The sequence below is a fragment of the Vidua chalybeata genome, chromosome 7, assembly GCF_026979565.1.
Source record: "Vidua chalybeata isolate OUT-0048 chromosome 7, bVidCha1 merged haplotype, whole genome shotgun sequence".
Classification (NCBI taxonomy): domain Eukaryota; kingdom Metazoa; phylum Chordata; class Aves; order Passeriformes; family Viduidae; genus Vidua; species Vidua chalybeata.
In genome coordinates, this window is record NC_071536.1 from 5517209 (window position 1) to 5536938 (window position 19730).

A 19730-nucleotide genomic window follows, 5' to 3' on the forward strand; every position below is an offset into this window, starting at 1 on the left:
CTGTCTACTGAAAAAATCTCTATTTCTTTAAAATAAAATTTTAATATAAATTTAATTCTAAATCCATTTGCCATCAATTGTGTTTTCCTGTGCAGAGCAGTGCCTTTTATTTTGGAGTTCTGCATCCTATTTTTACATATGTTCAGGTCCTCTTCTAGGTTACATCACTCAAAGTGTACTGTGATTTCCAATCTGCCAAATGCCTTCAGCACAGGAAATACATGGCTCTCGCACAAAGTTTGACCTGTAATGCTGCAGCAGACCAAGGGTATCACACAAACTAGGATGACAAGTCTTGAAATCCTGCTGAAAGCTGTGCAGATGTGACTGAATCAGACTGACTGCAAAACAAATACTGCAAAGCTTCTTCATTACTTTTTTTTATTTGTTGTTTGAAGGAAAATTTAAGTAAATTTGTTTTTCTTTTTTCCCATTTGAGAAAATGCTAAGATAGCAGCATCTTCCTAAACATGAAAGACCTCATTCCAATTAGTATTTCTGTCCTGCTGAAAAAGCTTTCAAAGCATAACAGAGCATTTTCCTTCCAGACTCTACTTCTGAAACTATTTTTAGGGATTTTCTGACCACACATAGACCTATAGAAAAAAAAAGAAATCCAATAGTCAAAGAAAACTTAGGACTAATTTCCCTTGTTTCCCAGAACTGAAATACTGTATTTTAATTCTAGAAGTTGAAGCAGAGGGACAAAGAGCAAGATGTAAAAGATTGTTTTAAATCATTTGGAAGACCTGAACCTTTTTAATTCTGGACTTTCCCCGTAGGTCTACAGAGTCTTCAGAACAAAATAAGACATCCAAAATGACCTGTTACCAGAAAAATCTAATCTAGTGAATTACATTTTCACTATGATGAAAATTACAGATCCATATTTTTGAGAACTAGAAGCAATGGTGCAGCAGTATACCCTGCTCACTTTCATTTCACCACCTTGCAGGAATTATAAAATAACAATTGTCTAAAACAACAGTAAAAATGTTTTTTTTTTTTTAGGACTAGGCCAGACAAAAAGACTTGGAAGCCAAAGCCTTGGAAGCCTAAGTATCCAACTCCAACCTCACTATGGCTGAAGCACAAAGGAAAAGCAACCACTTCCAGTATCCAAAAGTGACTTTACAACCTAGGCCTTCACTGCACTCTCTCAAAACTACCTTTTCTAGTTTCGTAACATGCTGGAAATCAAATTTTAAATAGCAGGACCACCTGTGTGCTCCTCACTGTTCATTTTTCTCCAATGCCATTTTAGGAAAGATTTGTTCACTCATGTCAGCCTGCTGTGAGATACTGTCTTCACCCTTCTCAGCAACTAAGGAAGATAAGGTTAACAGAAATTACATGAGGCTGACAGAAATAACACCACTGAAAAGTTAAAAATTTCCTATTTGTGATGGTTCTCCCATCTCTTATTTAATTACTATGCAAATGTCAGTTGACTCTGAGGGGAAACAACTTTAAACTACTCTAAGGTTTGACTAGTTCCTGCAGATCAACATATTCCTTCAAATACAGAACAGAAGGGCAGCACCAGGCAAACAAAGGGAAAGGTTTCCCAGATCCCAGGAGCTCCACTACCACAGCAAAGTCACAGACCTGTAATGATGTTCCTGATGGGTTTTACAAGAGCATTGAAGGCAGAGACTTCAGGCTGCCTATGTTCCCACATTGGCTGCCAAATCACAAGGCCACTAGCCAACCGGAACGTCAGGTCAGACTCCTAAAGAGAAAAACAGAATGTTGTTTCCAGTCTGCAAAGCCTGTCATTTCTTACAAGAAATAAGGGATAGCATGTGCAGTTGTCCAGTCAGTATATGCTAATTCAAGGGCTACTGACAATACTCAGCAGGCTCTATACATGTCAATTATGGCTAGTAAAAAAATCACAGGGAAATTTCAGTCCAAAAATATACAAAGGCTTTTTTCAAGCAAAGTTTCTATCCTAGTCAATGAACCCTGTTTTTCCCTGGACATTAAGCTGTAATAGAAAAGGCCATTCCTGTCACATAATATCCCTTTTAATTATACATAACTACTTTATGTTTAGTATTCAAGCTCAACATTAGGATTTGCACTCTAAGACTTGAACTTCTTCCCCCAAAGAATACTAAATATTAAAGCATTACTTAGAAATTGAGGAAACATGTAACAGATTACTATGAAGTTGTGGTATACATTACTGTGTTACCATTAGCATTGCTAGCACCTGAACTCTGTCAATACAGAGAGACACTGCTACAGAGAGACACTTCCACCTGTGCTATCACTGTTTTTACACAGGCTGAAATCATATAAATTAGTACACAAGGAAATCTTAGCAGGATCAAGGCACAGCTATGCACTTACTTGGCCTCATGTCAGATCTACATCAGGAGAGACAGATGTCAGTACAGCCCCAGCTACCCCCACGTGGCAAACAAACAGTAACAGCAGTTTTGGGCACTCCCCTATTGAGACAGCCCCAGATGCCTTGGCATTTGGAATGGATGATGCAGACAGAGCTAAAGGAATGGCAGGAACCCACTGCTTGTAGCTCTCCAGCCCTTCTATTCCCTACCCTCTGTTAGTGCTCTCTCATCATAATCGACTCACAAGCTTGGCTTAAACTAAGCTTGGTTTTAATTACTGCTTCTACTAACAGCAACTTGCAAGGCTTTCAGACCTGCTAGCAGTGACACTGCATTTTCACTGGCACTGCCAGCTTGCGGTGACGTGCCAACACTTCTACCTACAGCTACGCAGTTAAAGAATTACTTGCAGCCCCCAAAGCCTGATTTAGAAACATTTTGCTCAAGGCACAAATCCTCCCAGAAGCCAGGAATTCCATAGTTTAGGTCTGTCTATGCAAATGTGTCATCTTCCTTGAGCCCATGTAGTACTTTGGCTATCTGAGCAGGCAGTGTTCTTCCCCTGAGACATAGAAGACACAGAGAGGACAACATCCCCTTAGTGAACCATTTACATGCCTCATTTAACTCCTTTCCTGCACTTTGTTTTGATGACAGAAATGTGCATATTTTAATTGGCTTTTCAATGTTCATCATCACAGTATTCCAGAGATCTCAAATATTTTCAAGGTAAACTTGAGGTACTATAATTAACCCCATCTTGAACACAACATGCCAGATTTATATAAAAGACTGGAACTCCAATCTCTAATAGCCAAGGTCTACCCCCAGTTTCATTCCATTTATTCAAATGGCAGCCTGCATGTTTATGTGTAGTGCTGGGAAGAATTCAGTGTTTCTTCCTGTCCTGTCCCAGTAGCCTACAAACAACTAGTAAACAAGTATGAAAAATCTGGGCTAAATAAATTAAACATTACTGCACAGGAACTCAGTAGCAGAAGTAGAGAAAGCATCTAGTTCTCCAGTCTTGCTTTTACCTGCCTTAATCAAAAGATTATCCTTTATTCTCCTGTTCCTTCCTACCTTCTTCAACTGTTGCAGCATAGAAGGCAGGATTAGGACAGATAGCCCCATCACTTCATGACTTTATAGTCCTTTTTTCAAGGACCTGCTCTTTTTCGAGGCCTAGCTGGAAACAAAGGCTAAATGGCAGCCTCCCAGAGGCAGGAGTCAGAGCATGAAGAAAATGTCTTTTCATCACATCACTCTGCAAAGCTGATGCACTCAGGATAAAATTAACAGAGGAACCCCAGTAGACGGGAGGCCTGCAGCCTGCTTCACACTTCAGAACAAAGGAATGCTCCACTGCCTTTGCCATGCTTATAACACTGTCCTGGTAATTAGCATCAAGATGATTAGTAATGACAACAACAAACCCCAGTGGCAGCCCCATGGTGGAATCCCTGAAAATCCAGCAAGGCTTTTCTGAGCAATGGTTGAGAATCACTGGAGCAAGTTAAAGCTCATAATCCTTTCTGCAGCTTTCAGGATCCCAGAGACTTCACAGGGGCCACAGATCTTTGCCATTCCCAAAGGCTAAGAACGGCTTACTTTGTATTTTTTTGTCTTTGTGCCTGCCTGATGCTGTGGTGACTGTTCACAGCACTGGAAGAATTTCTTCCCAATGGCAGCAGCATTCTGCCAGCTTGCTAAAATACTTCCAGCAGTACCCCAGTGTGCACTGTGAGCTGCATTAAATAACAAGCACAAAGGCAGAATCATTCCTTTCCTGCTCAGAGCTGTCTCCACACAAGAACCCCATCACTGTGCCACTTACTCTAATCCTGTGGACAAGGGGAGCAAAGAGGAACACAAACAGCTCTACTGTGGCCATGGAATTCTGGAAGAACTTCCTTCTGTTATTCTCCTCCTCATCAGTCACAGCGCTGGGCCGGGGATGCCCTGGTGATCCTTGGTTTTCAGCCTGGTGGATAAAGGCACTACTGCTCCCTCCCCAGCTGGAGCCTCTGTCTCCTCCAAATCGGTCATTGCTGCAGTCCTGAGGAGCCTCCAGCAGCATCCAGTGAAGAGTGTGAAGAAGCTTTGTTTCAGCTACTCCAAGCTTATCCTGATGTCCTGTATGGAAAAACCCATCACATTATCTCACAGGGTTTCCATTAATGATACTGTTCAGAGTTACACTGGAGGCTGGACATCCAACTCCCAAGAAAAGCATTTGAAAATTAAAATTCTACAATGAAAAGCACCAACATTCTGCCTCATTATATTTGAAACCTCCTAAATCAGAAGCCTCCATTTATTTCCCAGCATTTGGAGTTCAGTCTGCAATGTCAGCTGCAGGGCATGGACAGCAGCATGGCCATAGAGCGGTTCCAAAAGAAACTAACTCAACAGTCTTGTCTGACTTTGTTGAATGAGACAAAATGCCAGTGAGCACTACAAGGTGCTCAAGCTGTGTCTTGTGAATGTTGCCTACTGGCATGTCTCAGGAAGCAAACTCCTGCTGAAATCAGTACAAAAGTAAGTAAAGTAAGTTGGATTTGGGTCTGCCTCTCTACTGTCCGATTGACTATCTGCTGAGAGTCACGTGCATTGGTCTAAACAAAAAGAAAAATAGGAAGAAAAATCCCCAAAACCTGAAGATATTAAAAGTACCAGCTGCAACTGACCACTGCACTGAAAGAAATACATATTCCTTCAAGGAATCCATGCACACTGGGTGCTAAAGTAAGTTCTATTATTGCTGGGAAATAACTAGCAAAATATTATTGAGCTACTCTGACTCTTTAGCTCATCAGACCACTAACTTCACTGGGGAAGATTTCACAGGTTACCCTCCCCTAAATGAGAAAGCCAATCATCAAGAAAGGCAATCACCAGAAGAAACTGATTAGAATTCTAAGGATTTGGAATTTGTTGGCACCCTGAGCAATCTGTCACATTTTCACTGATAGCTTCAATAATGGCAAACAAGCTGACACGAGCACTGACCTAGCTTGTTCCTGTTGGAGAGCAGTGTTGCAGTGCAGTGCAGCACGTGAGGGAGAGCAGCTTGGACAAGTTCCCAGCGAGAAATGCTCTGGATGGCTTCAGAGAGAGCTGGAGAAAGGCCATGCAGCTTGTTTTCTACTAAAACTCTTTCAAAAGACTATAAGTAAGAACAAAGGAAAAAAAAAAAGACATTATATCTGTTTCTGCACATTCCTCCCAGTACATGAACATCCTCTTTTTAAAATCACTAATTGTATAACTGAAGCAAATTTTAAAATAGTTGTCCTGAAAAATACAGTCTGTAACTACAGCTCACCAGACATATTGACTAAGAAATGAATGGACCACAAAATATATTTTCTGCAATATAAGAGAATTGAAGTAAGTATCATCTGTCTATTAGTCAGTGCTGACATCAAACCACACTTGCAGCTGTGCTGGGCATGCCAGTAATCCTGTTAGAAGTCACAGGAGCTAGGAAAGCCTGAATTTGTGGAGCTGAGTGCTGAATATTCTTTAACACACACGCTCTTTCAGTTTACTCTAACATAAAGGGCAAACCACTAAAGGTATATGGGCCTTAGGAAATGTTTTCACACCCTGTCACAAAAAATAATCAGTGTACAAAATTTTTTTGTCCAGCTATGATGTAATGGTTTTGTGAACACTTACAGAGCTGATGGCTGCAGCAAGTTCATTATTTCCACCTCAAGCAACACAAAATAAGGCTATTTGCCACTGAAATCCCTAAGGAAGCTCCTTATTGTTAGCTGCCCCAACTGCTTCAATAAATTGTTGCTGTGATCAGATACAAAGATCTCATTATAAGTCACAAGTGCAGTTATATTCCTTCACTGAAGTACCTACAGCAAAGATAATGACAATAACCATAAACCAGCTCAACCTCATGGCTACCTCTTTGCTGTTTCACCAATTTTACCAAGCTCTGGGCAAACAAGTAACTGTTGCCCAAAAGATGCTTCAAAGGCCCTCACTCCAGATTCACAAAGCTTATCCTGCAACACTAGTCATATCAATTTTTTTTCCCTGTAAAATTGAGGGGGTGGTAACAAGAATAGACTTAGCTACGAAGAAGAAGAGCAAAACAAGTATGCCAAAACAAGCTCTCCTGAATGAGCAACCACTCCCAAGCGTGGCATGCTAACCTGTGGTAACAGGCACCCTCCTGCCTGTGCCAGCAGCTGGGCACTTTTGTTCTCTCAGGTTTTGTGGCCCTGTTTGGTGGTGTGGGCAGACATGAGCTCCTCTACCAAGAGGCTGGGTGTCCTGGTGCAAGCACAGTGCCACACCATTGTAATTTTACAGCATCCAGTCCTGCTCAGAGACACAGAAACTCAAATCTAGCCATTAGAGAGAACTAAGATTATGCCAACAGACTGAACCCTGAAATACTGGCAGTAACCATCACAGCTGCCAACAAATATCAGTGTGCAGGAAGCCACACTGCCCACCTACTAGAAACACCAGGATGAAGTCAGAAAACATAATGCACTTTCCTTGTGGACCAAAAATGGCTGAAATTGGAGGGCATTTGCTGTAATACATGGAAAAAACACTGGCTTCCTGAGGATTAGTCAAAAATAATGTGCCATGGATCGTGTTCTCAGCGATATGCATTTCTTAGCACCAGGAATGGATAACCTGTCTACCAGAGAAGGGATGCTTCAAGTCACCCTTACAGTGATCTGCTAGGGGTCACAGCATCTGAAAGGAAAACTCTCCTGTCATTTAATCCTACCAGTTCGGGAATGGGGGCAAAATGAAGGGATACCAATGCTTTGGAAGCCCAAACAGGGAGCAAAGCACCCATTGTAAGGCCTGATTTATTCTGTTCCAGTCAGGATTCACAGAGGACAAAGAGTGCATTAGTATAAAGACAACAGAGGTTTAGAGTAAATATCCCAGTAAATGGATTATTACATAACAAAATGAGGGAGCAAAGCAGCAAAGAAGAACAAGAGGTGCATAGTTACAAATACTACAAAGTTTGAAATAACCAGTGAAAACCATGAGGTTTTACTTATTTTTAATCAAAAGAGGACAGGGACCACTCCTTAGCCATTGCTCCAGCCACACACTCCTATTTCCACCCTTCCATTAGCTCTGGGGCTCAATGAATCCTTCATTCAGCCAAGCCAAGCCCCTACACAAGCCAAAAGGAAGGTCAGTACAGAGGTAAGCAGCTCCTACCCACATTAGTGAGCTGGACTAGCTCACTGCCAAGCACCAGTGCTGACCAAGGCTTACTGAACTGAATGATCTCACCTCCAGCACAGAAGCCAAACCATAAGCTCACACTCTAGTAGAGTTGACAAAGCTGTTCAGTTTGCAGGGCAAGGGGAGAAGCAAAAAAATCACTGGGAACACCAACCCTGTTCTGAAGTGTGACAGAAGACACCTTGTTGCTCCCTGGCTTTCTAGTCAAGGTCTCATTCCTGGGTACTTGAATGGCATCAGGTAGAAAGTTCCCCAGCAATTGCCTTCTGCAAGCTCTGACCCACTGCCAGCATGCTTCAGCAACTCAAGAGGCAGCTAAGGAGTTTGCAATTTTATCTTTAGATTAGGCTTGTATTTATCACAACATTTTGGGCTGCTGAGCTCTTGTGAAGATTTCCCTATGTGGTTAGCCACCAGATTCTTCTGCTCTTTCCAGGCCTGAGCAGAAAGCTAAATATTCCTGTACTACAATGAAAGATTAGCTTCTAGAATAGCTTATGTGATCACAAGAATCTGAGACAGAAGTACCATATGTTGCCAGTAAAAAACAAATACAAAAGCTGCTGTATGGAAAGCACTAAATGTCCAACAGGAACATGCAGTTCTTTGGACTTCCTGTGGAATTTGCCTGGAGTTCTCTATAAAGGTGCAGCTTTTGTCTATACCAGACACAAGATGCAAGGTCCTGTGTTGCTCCTGAGCCTCCTTTTCAGTGTGCTATGGCTCTTCTCTTTCAGGACCTGCTACAGGGGCAGAAGACCTAATTTTCACCCTGCATGAAAACTAAGCAACTGCTGCCACAGCTCAGAGGAGCTCCATGCTCAAATAAGAAGGCTGAATGAGAATGTCTGAAAAAGCTCCCTGTGAGTGAGTCAGAAGACAGATACTGTCATGCTCTGGGTATGTCTAGAGCCTCAGGGCTGCAGCTTGGCTAAAAAAACAACTACCTACTTACAGCAGGCTTGCTCAAGCCTCCAACACCCCCCACACACCAAAGGCAGATAAAGAACATCTGCCAAGGGGATAGTGAGGGAAGTTAGTGCCTTGGCTGGAGAAACAGTCCCTTTCAGCAGGGCTGTGTGTGTGTTCAGCTCCCTCAGGACCACTTACACAAGCATTTTTCCTTTTAGCCTGGTGGTGACAGCTGCTTTCACAGGGAATGGTGGCCAGCCTTGTCTGGCTGCCTTCCCACTGCTGCTGTTCTCCTTTTACCTTCATCTCCACCAAGAGCCAAAGGCACTGCCAAACACCTTGTGACCAGGATCAGCCTGTGGGTCACTGCCTGCTCTGTCCTGTACCTCTTGTCTAGGCATCTGCAGGCTGTCTGTTCCCATGTCAGCTGCATTCTGCCTGGGCTTTGTCCAGGCTTCCTAAAGAGCTTTGCTTGAACTTCCCCTGCTCTAAGCCCAGGGAAGCTGTCCCTGCAGTGAATTGCATAAGGCAGGAAGAGGTCAGCCAGGGGTTGACAGAGGGTGCCCAGAGGTTACCTGGGGAAGCTCAGCACCTCCTGTTACATCCTCTCAGAGTGCCAGGGAACATCCCTGCAGGATTACCCAGCGCAGGTACAGAGGGACCGTGGCAGAAACACAGAGGAATGGTTAGTGCTTCTTGAACTCCACTTGTGTCCTTGGTGGGGACCTTAATGCCCTGTCCTTCCAAAGCTCAGCCTGCATCATGGAGGAGAGCTGAGAGCACTGCTGAAGTCACTTCAGACTGACTGGAAAGAGCCTGAAGGGCAGGCAGAACGTCCTGTCAGTCTGGGGCAGGCCCACCGAGCAAGGAAGAGTTCCTGGAAAGATCTAGGGAACGAGGAGTTCATAGCACAAGGGATGGTAACACTCCATTATTTACTAAACACAGCAATAGTATAAACATTGTGAATAAACATTCAGAAGCAATGAAACACAGATGCCAAACACTTTACTCACAGAAATTCACTTTTCTGCAACCATGTCCATTGCTGGATAAAATAAAGGTGGCCTCTTTCTGAAGTTTGTTCCATAGCTATACCTTAATTATCCCTAATAACAAAACATGCAATTACATTTTCAAAAACAAGGGGGCAAAAACACACAAAAAAACTAGAAAAGAGGGAAATTGAATTTTCAGGACCCTCCAGAAAACATTTGAGTTCTTCCACTGCCAATGCAAACCATAGCAGAAGAATTTAAGTATATCTTTGAGTTCTTTACCATCACCCAAAAAATGCATTGGCTTTGTACAGCACTCACATGCTTTCCTGTGAGGTCATTCACAGCTTTGACTCCGGCACATCAGGAATGGCCTCACGTCAGGGCAGAACAACTTCAGAATGGGGAGGAGGAAGAACATTAAATCCATACTGAGGCACAAACATTTAGATGTTGTAAGACCCTGTATGGGGGAGGGTATTTATCTTCACCTTAAAGGCTATTATTCATGGTTCAGATAAAGAGAACAATGCAATGAAAGGCCTAGGTTTTTTTTTTCCTCAAGTACTATGGTATATAGCATACCTCAAAGAAGCAATGCAATATGCTCTTGCAGACCAGATGCTGCACTCACTGAATCTCAGACTCCAACATCTGCTTCCTCAATGCACAATAGGCAGCACACTCTACTGCAGCAAGTTTAGAGCCAAGAAAAACACTAGAATACTGCACAGTGTTGTGCCATATCCACTGCCAGACAGTTAACAGCCTATAGACATGCCTACAACAATTCTGGCTAGAGAACTACAAAAGGACAGATCATGCAACAGGTGCACAATATTTTTAGGCACACTAGTCAATACAGAGGTGTTAGATAATCAGCAGGAGGTTTCAGAAGACAAGTCAAGTACCAGAAACCCTGTCTGACCCATGCATGCAGCACTCTGCTGCCCCACTGGATAATACAGAACGTGTTGGTGTGGGCACACCAGTAGGGAGAGGAAACAGATGAAGCAAAAGGCAGCAAATGTGTCAGTTCAGCCTGTTACCCAAAAATCTCTCAAAGTTAAGTCCCACCTTTGAGCATTTTCTACCATAATTTAATGATTATGTTAAGAACTGGAGGATAATCAGGTTCTTCATCCAAGAGTTGGAAATTTATTGGATCTTTATGAAATGCCTGTTTTTCAGAGCTCCCTTTCTCTTGGCTGAAGCATGTGATTTATGTTGTCTCGCAGTTTAGAGGAGTTTTGGGGCATAGTTTGTTTTTTACACTTGGTAAATTCCACTATGTGCCCCCAGAAGAAAGGTGCTCTGGAATCAGCCTCGGGGACCTGATGCCAACAGCCCAGCAAAGGGTGTTACAGGCAGAGAGGTACCTCACAGAGAAGGCACAGAGAAGGAAGCTCTGCCCCTCTTCCCAGCAGTAACAGGTATGAACCCACAGATGAAGCCACAGCCCCAGGTTAGAGGTGCTCCAAGGCATGGCTCCTGGTAAAGGACAAACAAGCTCCATTTTCCAGCCTCTCAACAACCAGATACTGTCAGGGGGCATTAACCAGTCATCACTGCTGCATATGCTAGAACTGAACGTTTTACTCACCAACACACTAAGCCAGCAATCCTCTATCTCTAGCTGGTATCTAGCAAAAACTCTGAAAAATTTATGGATTTCTTAGAAGAAAATGACTCAGCAACAGATATAGCTTCTCCAGCATAATGCCTTGTGAGAAGGAAGTCAGAAAATTGCTGCAGAGCAACCTAAGAACTTTAAACTATTAAGATACATGTCCAGACCAAGTTTTTCCACTCTGTCAAGTTTGGCTGCAACTGACTAATGTACTTTAAGCAATCCAAAGACCAGCAACCATTCAAGGAATTCTGAAATTCTCTAGATACCCATCTTATTTGAACTTGCTTCATGTCTTCCCTTTTCATTTTTTGGCAGTAACTTGAGGCTTTATTTGAAGTTAGAAATAAGAGTTATTTGTATCTGCATAACAGCATCTCCTTAATAATTCTGATAATATACGCTCCCTTTAGTTTTCAGTATAAATGTTTCCCATGTTGCACAATGGCAAAAGTATTATCCAAAGTCTGTTAATATTGCTTAGATTTTCCATATTAAAAGCTTGAAAAACCTTCAGGAACTGCAAACTGAAAGGACATCAATCTGATGCAAAAGCACATCCACACAGGGTGAACTGCAAGGTTAGACCCAGACTGTCACAGCTCAGTTTGCCCATGTCATTATTTATTTCACTACTACAGCATTGCTAATGAATTACTAATGTCCAAATAAATTATTTTTGTTCTGTCTGAAGGTGGACATGATACACAGATTCTCTACATGGGAACAATTTCAAATCCTTCATGTGATACAAGTACAAAATGAAGCTGGATGGATTGATCCACTTGTGGAGCTGATCAGCCACTATGGTCACATTGATCTGCATGACAAGTTAGTTACTAGCAAGCATTGAAAAAGAGACATTTACATACCACACAGGAAGCTTCATATTGCTTCCCAAGCTTAGGTCTTAAAAATGCACTGAAAGAAAGGAGAAGCAGCATTAGAGACCCAGTAAATCGACGTGTATTTTCCTTAGTTATTTTTAGGATTCCTCTCATGTCAGAAGGCTGTCAAAAGGCTGAGAAACTCATTGTAAAGGAAGACATAAGCCAAAAGTATGTTCAGATACCTGTTGATGACATCTGATAAATATTGTTATCTTTTCCAGAAGAAAAAGTGCCCACCCCAATATGTCAAGAGGTATTTAATTCAGCCCACACATTCCCAGGGATAAAAATCTTCCATCAGACAATTTTCAGCCATTTTACCTCAGTGAAAGATTTTCAACATATCCTGTTTAAAATTTGTTAAATATTACTGAACTTTGCCGTGCCTCTATTTTAAGCCAGAGATCAACTTGCCAGCTCTGCATGAAATATTTTTTTTCTGCACAGCTGCTGATGTGGAAGGCTCATGGTGAAGTGCAGGCCTGTATGCTGTATGTCGAGAACACTCACCCTCTATCACTCTCCTCCAGAATGAGATCAGAGTAAATATTAAAAAAATAATCAGGTCACCTTATTGCAGGTTTTTTATTTTATTTTATTGTGAAGGACACCGGCTGTGGCAAAAGGGGATTTTGTGACTGAGGCCTTAAATTAGAGCCACAACCTTCAAATCTTCCAACCTCCCCCACAATGTTTTCAATTCAGAATCCTGCTAGGACAGGAGGCTGACAGGATTCCCAAGGAACATAAAGCACCAGCCATACATTCAGCTAGTCCCTCTCACATCTCCAGTCCTGTGCAATAAGGTGACACTTGGACATATCTGTTTGCATGCTGGCCTCTCAAAGCACAGATTACACTTCCAGGACAGCTGCAAATACAGAGAGAAGCAAAGCTGCAGGTCTGGTGCAGCACTGATGGATGCTGCTCCTGCTACAAGAGCTCCACGAGTTCTCTTAAAAGATGGGGGATGGAGAGGAAGGGGAGCACGGGACAGGGAGGAAGGCAAAGGTGCACAGAGAAACATAGACATGGATGGTTTAAAGTCAAATCAAGAAGCTGCCACTAGTTTAAGCTGCCTTGAGACCTCCTCCCACACCAGATACACACAAATTGCTCTATACCGAGTAAAGAAAACAGGTTTGTTTGGTTTTTTTTTTTTCCCCACAGCTTCACATTGCAGCTGCAGTAATAACTGCATCCTCCGTGCCCCTGGGCAGCAGCTGGCCCGCAGCCCCTCCGCACTTCCACTGCCCTGTTGCAGCTGCATCCCAAGTGCCCTGCTCTTACCTGGTCTGCCTCCATAGGAAGGTCTGGATGGGCAGAGGGATGCCACGGCCACTCTCCTGCTCCTGGCCCTCGGAGCTTTTCCTTTTCACCATGGTGCCGGTGACAGCCGCTGCAGTCTCAGCAGACGCAGCAGTCGGGATCTCCCATGGCTGCCTCTGGCTCTCCGCAACTCTTCACCCTCTCCCCTGCGTTCCCCGCAGCCCACCGCCCCCCTCAGCCCCGCTGGTGCAAGATGGCTGCAGAAGGCAGGGAGGAAATTCGGGGGAGCGAAGATGTCCGCGTCCTCCAGCTTCCTCCGTGCCTTCAGCACCTCCCTCCGTGGCCAGCTCCCCGTGCCCGGAGCGGGCGGTGCCGGGGGAGGGAGGGAGGGAGGGAGGCGGCGGCACCGCCCGCCAAACTTCCCGCAGCGCGCCGCCAGCAACAGGGCTGCGCCTCGGGCCGGGCAGCGCCGGCAGCCAGAGCGGCTCCCGAGCATCCCAGAGCCCGCCGGGCCGGGACAGCGACTCCCACCCGCGACCCCCCTTCCTTTAGCCTCCCACTCCCTCCCTTCCTCCTTCCCAAATGGGCAAGAGGAGGGAAGCAAGTCACAACCCCCCCCTGAAAGCGCAGGTTGGCGACTGCGGGAAATGGATCTGTAGAGGCTTCTCAAAGCCTGACAGAAGGCTCACGCAGTACGCAAACTTTGAGATCAGAAACGCTGACTTAGAAATGCCACAGAATAGGACAGACGTTGAGAGAGAAATAGAACTAGAAACAAGTTTCAAAGGATGGCCTTGCAAATAAGACTAAATACTTTAGAGAAATACTGCAATGCATCTTTGATAGTTCTAAGACCCACAAGAGGTAGTTTTAGATAAGATGATTTAAGGCACTTACAGCATGGTGTAGCTAAAGCTGAGATAGGCCAGGAAACTCTTATAGTGTATGGTAATTAGGAGATAATTGGCTTCTAATTGTGATGGCGTGAATTATAACATCTCTATTGTCTCACCCTTCACATGAGACTAAAAATAGAATAAAAGTTTTAAAATGCCTCTCAGTTGCTTCATCTCTGGGTCAGAAAATGGCCTAACCCAACAGGTGTTGGGAGCAGAGGAACTTGGGGGTAGTTATTCCACTGATTTTTCTTACACAGAAAAGCTGAGACAGAGGTGGAGAGGATGGGAAGTGCCAAAGGAGATTTACTGGTGTTTCCAATTAGACACCAGACTGATTTGACTAATACAAGTGTATGTTTGAGTCAGGTTTGCTAGAAACATTTCTCAGGCACTGTTAGATAAGCTCTCCTTCTCTACCCAAGGATATCAGAGGACAGTATATTATAACAAATAATTAATAGAATAAAATGGAAGACCAATGCAAGTTCATCCCAAACAGCTCTCACAGAAAAAAAAAAGTGACATTCTGTTGCTTATATGAAGACTTTTCAGAGGAAGCACCCAGTCACAGAAGACACATAAATCCCTTTGTTTGTACAGAAGTTTCAAGTTACAGAACTTCTGATGCAAAACAAATCAGAGAGCAAAGGAAACAACAACAAAGGAAACATCAAGTCACAAGAACTGCAGGCATGAAGATGCAGACCTCAAATCCAGACAAGCCACCTGGAGGTGGCAAAGGTAGTTGACATTAAGTTTGACAGTAGCTAGAGACAAGGTTTGTTCTCACCTTGTTTTGGAGACAATGCCCACCCCCACAAAGGGCACACAAAGCTGAAGTAATCTGTGTCTCCATGAGTAAAATGAGTTGCATGTTTAAGAGAAGAAATTTTACCATCTGGAAGATTTTATTTATCTCTATATTGAAATTCTGCTGGCAGCAGAGGCTTTCAGATTTGCAGTCGGTATTTGACCACACCTAAGTACTAACACTGCAGTGGATGCTACAAAGGAAAAGTCCTGCAAATCAGTCCCCTGCCTTCCCTTACAGTGAGGGTAGAGAGGAAACAAGTAGATTCTTCAGAAAGGCCAATACAGTAGGACAACAGCAAAGTCTCCTGAAAATTCACCTGAGCTCTGTTCTCTAGGCTACACTGGCATCTTGGGCTGGCACAGAAACACAGGTCAGTCTGCCTGCAGAAAGATCAAGACTCCTGCAAAAAGTCAAAGCAGGTGAGGGAAAAGTGGAGAAAGCTCTGTGTTACTCCAACAGCTCCTAGCCCGTGCCAGCTGCTCAGTCACAGAAGATGCCCATGACACCAACCCCCCACTTCCTCTCTCACTGCAGGCAGGAGGAGTCTGACATGCCTCCAGATCACACCATTCTGCTTGATCACTCCTTTATTCATCAGACAATTATGGTTACAATCCAGCACAGCAGGGTTCAGTCTTGATCCAGAAACAGCCAAGGCTGGCAGCATGGCACAGAGTGGGGACACAGAGCAGAAGCCCCCAGCTTATACAGGAGTGCTCAGAGCAGAGAGCTGCTCAAACCGCACTGCCTTGCACTTGTTTCCATGGTTATGCTCTCCAAGTTCCCACTCTCAATCAATCCCTGCCATACACACTCCTAAGAATTCACATCTTATTTCTCTGAACTCTCCATGCAGAATCCAGGCTCTCAAGAGTATGTCAAGCATTCTGTTGTGCAGCAGCCTTTCCAAGCGCAAAGCTGCAAACAGCTCCTAAATGTAGATTCCAGAGCAGGGAAAAAAACATTTGCTACACTCTCGAGATCTTACTCTTCCACTGGCTGCCAGCAGGCTTCTGTCCTGCCTGAACAGACCCATCATGAAGGAAAACCCTTTCTCTCCAGGGACAACCAGTCACGGAAGATTAGCACTGATGGGTATCACTCATTCTACTCTTTCCCATATGGGTCTGTCAGGTAGAAAAAATGTAAAAATTTAGAGAAGCCTGGGAAAGCCTTTTTTTTTTCTTTAAGGGCTTTTAAACAGCATGAAAACATTTCAACTAAGGTTCTTCAGAAGTCTCCTTCACAGGTCTTCTAGCTAGCCCTGCTCAAATAAAACACAACTGTGCTCAGAAACAAGGATAAATAATCCCTAAAATTGCAAGGATCCCCTAAAAGTTCAATTCATGTTGCTGCATGAATTTGGGCAGGAGTGGACTGCAGTTCAGCTGGATCAGATTCCACAAGATCAGTTAGGTATTTAATCCCTCAGCCACATTCAGGTAGAAGCAGTAGAGTAGCACAGCACTCATGCATCTACGAGTTCTATTTCAAAACAGAGCAGAAACACAGGCCCTCCACACCTCACACAGTAAGTTACTGCCTTTGCATAGCATTCAAGCAACAAAACACATTCACATAGACGTTTAACTGCAGCTACATGCATTACAGGCACAGGGAGACAGGGCAGGATGGGAGGGAACACGTTCCTGGAGATGACATGGGAGGATTATCTGGACAAGACTGGGGAAAGAAAAAACCTCAGCTTTCATTGTCAAATTATCATTCCTTGGCTCAGGATTCTCCATGCTCTGGTAGTACCTGAAAGACTTTTGCTTCTTTTGGGGAAAAAAAAGGCAACAAACCTCCTCCCCTCAAAACCTGCCCCACCCAAACTTTTTAATCTTCTTCCTAGAGAAGAAAGCATGGATCTCTTGATCCACTGAGTTACCAAACACGCCTTCCTCTCTGTTCCTCAGAGAGAGCTGAGCACCACCTCACCAGCATGCTTCTCTGTCCAGAACAAGGGTGCTCCCACCAAAACAGGTTTGGGATTCCCTCCACCAAGTCCACACTGCTTTTTAATCCCAGCAACTGGGACTTCTCCATAGCCAAGCACCTTTAGGTGAAAGGCCTTCTGCCATCCTCCTGTACAGTGCAAAGAACACCTCACGAGTTGAGACAGGCACAGGATGGACAGATGCTCTGTACTTCTAACAAACATTGTAGCAGGATTCCTGGCCCTCCCTCCCTTTCAGTAATCAAGATTTTGTTCACAAATTGTACTCATCTCAATGCTCTAATGCCACAGCACATGTCACAGTTGAGACAGCCACCAGACACAGAGTATCACCACACAATTTCAGAAGCTTCAGCCCATACACAGTAACACCTTACCTCTTCAGAGAGCTTCAGGCATCTGCCCACACAGAGTAACACCGTGTCACTCCAGAAGGCTGCAAGGGTCTGCCCTTCTTGTCCTTCAGCCCAGCCTTTTATACCCTCCTGTTCATGCAGTGCACCTGTGTGCCCTCTGCTCCCTTTGGTGGTTGCTCAGTGCACCTGGGCACTCCATGGCTCGTTACCTTCAATATCATTCACCTGTCCTGCACAGCTGTACCCACTGGGGATGAGGCTGGGCCATGGCTCCACTCCCAATCAAACGAACTGCGTGCCTACACTCCAACACCATATCTGCTAGCAAATTATGAAACAGATCACCTACCACACTGATCGTGCCACCATGCTGTTACTAAGACTCAACAATCACAGAAATACCATCTCTTCCTTGTTCGCTTTGAAAGGGAGAAACAGATTCTTACCAGCTGTCCTCCACCACTGTTCTAGCTGTGACTGCTTAAATCGAGATTTACCCTTTTCTTCTTAGTTTGTTAATCCTTTCCCTTTCCACAGATAGATGATGCATTAGTTCTGCCTTGTACCTAAGCTTAGGAGGGTGCTTCTATTGGATAATTAATGGCACTTAATCGTTCCTCCAGGTCATCTGACAGCATTTACTTAGGAACATTGCAGCATTGTGAAGGTTTGGGATACTTAAGGCACTCTACTCAGTTGTATTTCCTTTCTACACCACACACCGAAATGTTGCAGTAGACCTCTCGTTAGGGGTAGAAATGAGCTAAGACACAGACTCTTATTTAACAACATGAAAAGGGCCCCAGTTTGCTTTCCTTTCCAGCTTAGCCATCCTGACTCTGACTACAGCAAACTCCTGCTGTTGGCTTCTCTGACAGGCTCTGACTGCTGGCTGTTCCTGCTGGAATATCACTACAAGTATTTCCTTGCTGCCTCTGACCCCAGGCCTTTACCTGGCTCCACTGTGACTGCAGGCTCCAACAGCAGCCTCTAACTCCACCAGAGCCAGGCTGACCTCACAGCAGATCTTCTGCACCAGCAACTCTCTCCCTTGTTTTGTTCTTCTTTGTGTCTCTCTGGAGCGTTCCTTCTTCCCCTAGATCCTCTTTGTCCAGGCTCTCCCTGGCCGGCCAGCCCACCCTTTTATCACACTGATCTTTATTAGTCACAGCTGCAAACCATTAAGGGCAAGGCTGCTCTTCTTTGGTAATTAGTACAGCTGTGACTTATCAGGGGCCAGGTCACTTGTAATCCCTTCCTCTACCCCTACACCCAGCACACACGGGCAGTCTGTGCCAGCACACAAATGTTCTCTGCAGTGTTTGTTGCCTGGAGCAGCAGCAGCACTCTCAGCAGGGTGTTGTACACAGCAGTACTCTCAGCAGAATGCTGCCCAGAGAAGCTGTGGCTGCCCCATCCCTGGAAATGCTCAAGGCCAAGTTGGACAGGACTTGGTGGAACCCAGTGTAGTGGAAGGTGTCCCTGCCCATGGCAGGGGGTGGAATGAGATGAGCTTTCAGGTCCCTTCCAAACCCATCTGTGATTTCTCTGTTCCACCCAGAGCACAGAGCCACACTCCCCTCAGCCTGAGTTCAGGCTGGGGCTGAGCATCCACCATGGATCCATAACGACACGCTCCAAGCACCCCTCAAAGTCTGCACTGTTTCCCTGTTAGTTTCCAAGACAGACCCAGCAGCTCACCCCCAAGACCCAACTCCTGTCACCTTCACCACCCTGGCACTGTCCACATGCTCCCTCTGTGCCCAGCCAGCTGAGGGAATCCACGGGGCAGGCAGGCGGAGGAGGCCGTGCCACATGGGCAGCCCAGGGCCACCATTTCCCTGGCGTACAAGGGCCCTGAGTGCTGGTGTGTGGCCATGCCACATTGGTGGCCCAGGGCCACCATTTCCCTGGTGTACAAGGGCCCCGAGGGCCAGTGTGCAGCCGCACTTTGCCACGCTGAGGGATCACTGTGTCCAGGCTCCGCTGCTCTGTGCAGGGTACCCCAGGGGTCCCTGATCCAGGGGCCTGGGTCACAGTTCCACAGGTCCTGACCACAGAATCACAGGGCCGGTTTGGTTGGGAGATCATCTCGAGACCTCTGAGATCATTGAGTCTGACCAACATTATGAACCAACGCTGCCTTGTCAACCAGGCCATGGCACACACTGCTGTCCTTAAACACCTTCAGGGACAGTGACTCCACCACCTCCCTGGCAGCCAGTTCCAATGTCTAATCACCCTCTCAGAGAAGAAATTTGCACCCAGCAGGGAGATACTGATCCGCAGAAGAGGATGCCAGCCATAAAATCTGATCCTTTTGTATAGAAGTGAAAGGGATTGGCTACACAATACAACTGGATCCGCTGTGACTGTTCCTGGGCAGACTGTG

The 19730-nt window shown here is 44.9% G+C and overlaps 1 protein-coding gene across 3 annotated transcripts in view; it reads right to left on the reverse strand.

The window, feature by feature from the left end:
• The window catches only part of UNC80 (unc-80 homolog, NALCN channel complex subunit), a 126812-nt gene extending 113336 nt beyond the window's left edge, over positions 1–13476 (reverse strand). For all 3 annotated transcript variants that reach the window (XM_053946992.1, XM_053946991.1, XM_053946990.1), the window contains exons 1-5: positions 13331–13476; positions 12023–12071; positions 5373–5529; positions 4198–4496; positions 1609–1732 (exon numbers count right to left, since the gene is read on the reverse strand). In XM_053946992.1, the coding sequence (XP_053802967.1) occupies positions 1609–1732; positions 4198–4496; positions 5373–5529; positions 12023–12071; positions 13331–13422 (721 nt within the window). In that variant the 5' untranslated portion in view covers positions 13423–13476. The remainder of the gene's footprint in view (positions 1–1608; positions 1733–4197; positions 4497–5372; positions 5530–12022; positions 12072–13330) is intronic.
• Between the last annotated feature and the right edge of the window lie 6254 nt (positions 13477–19730).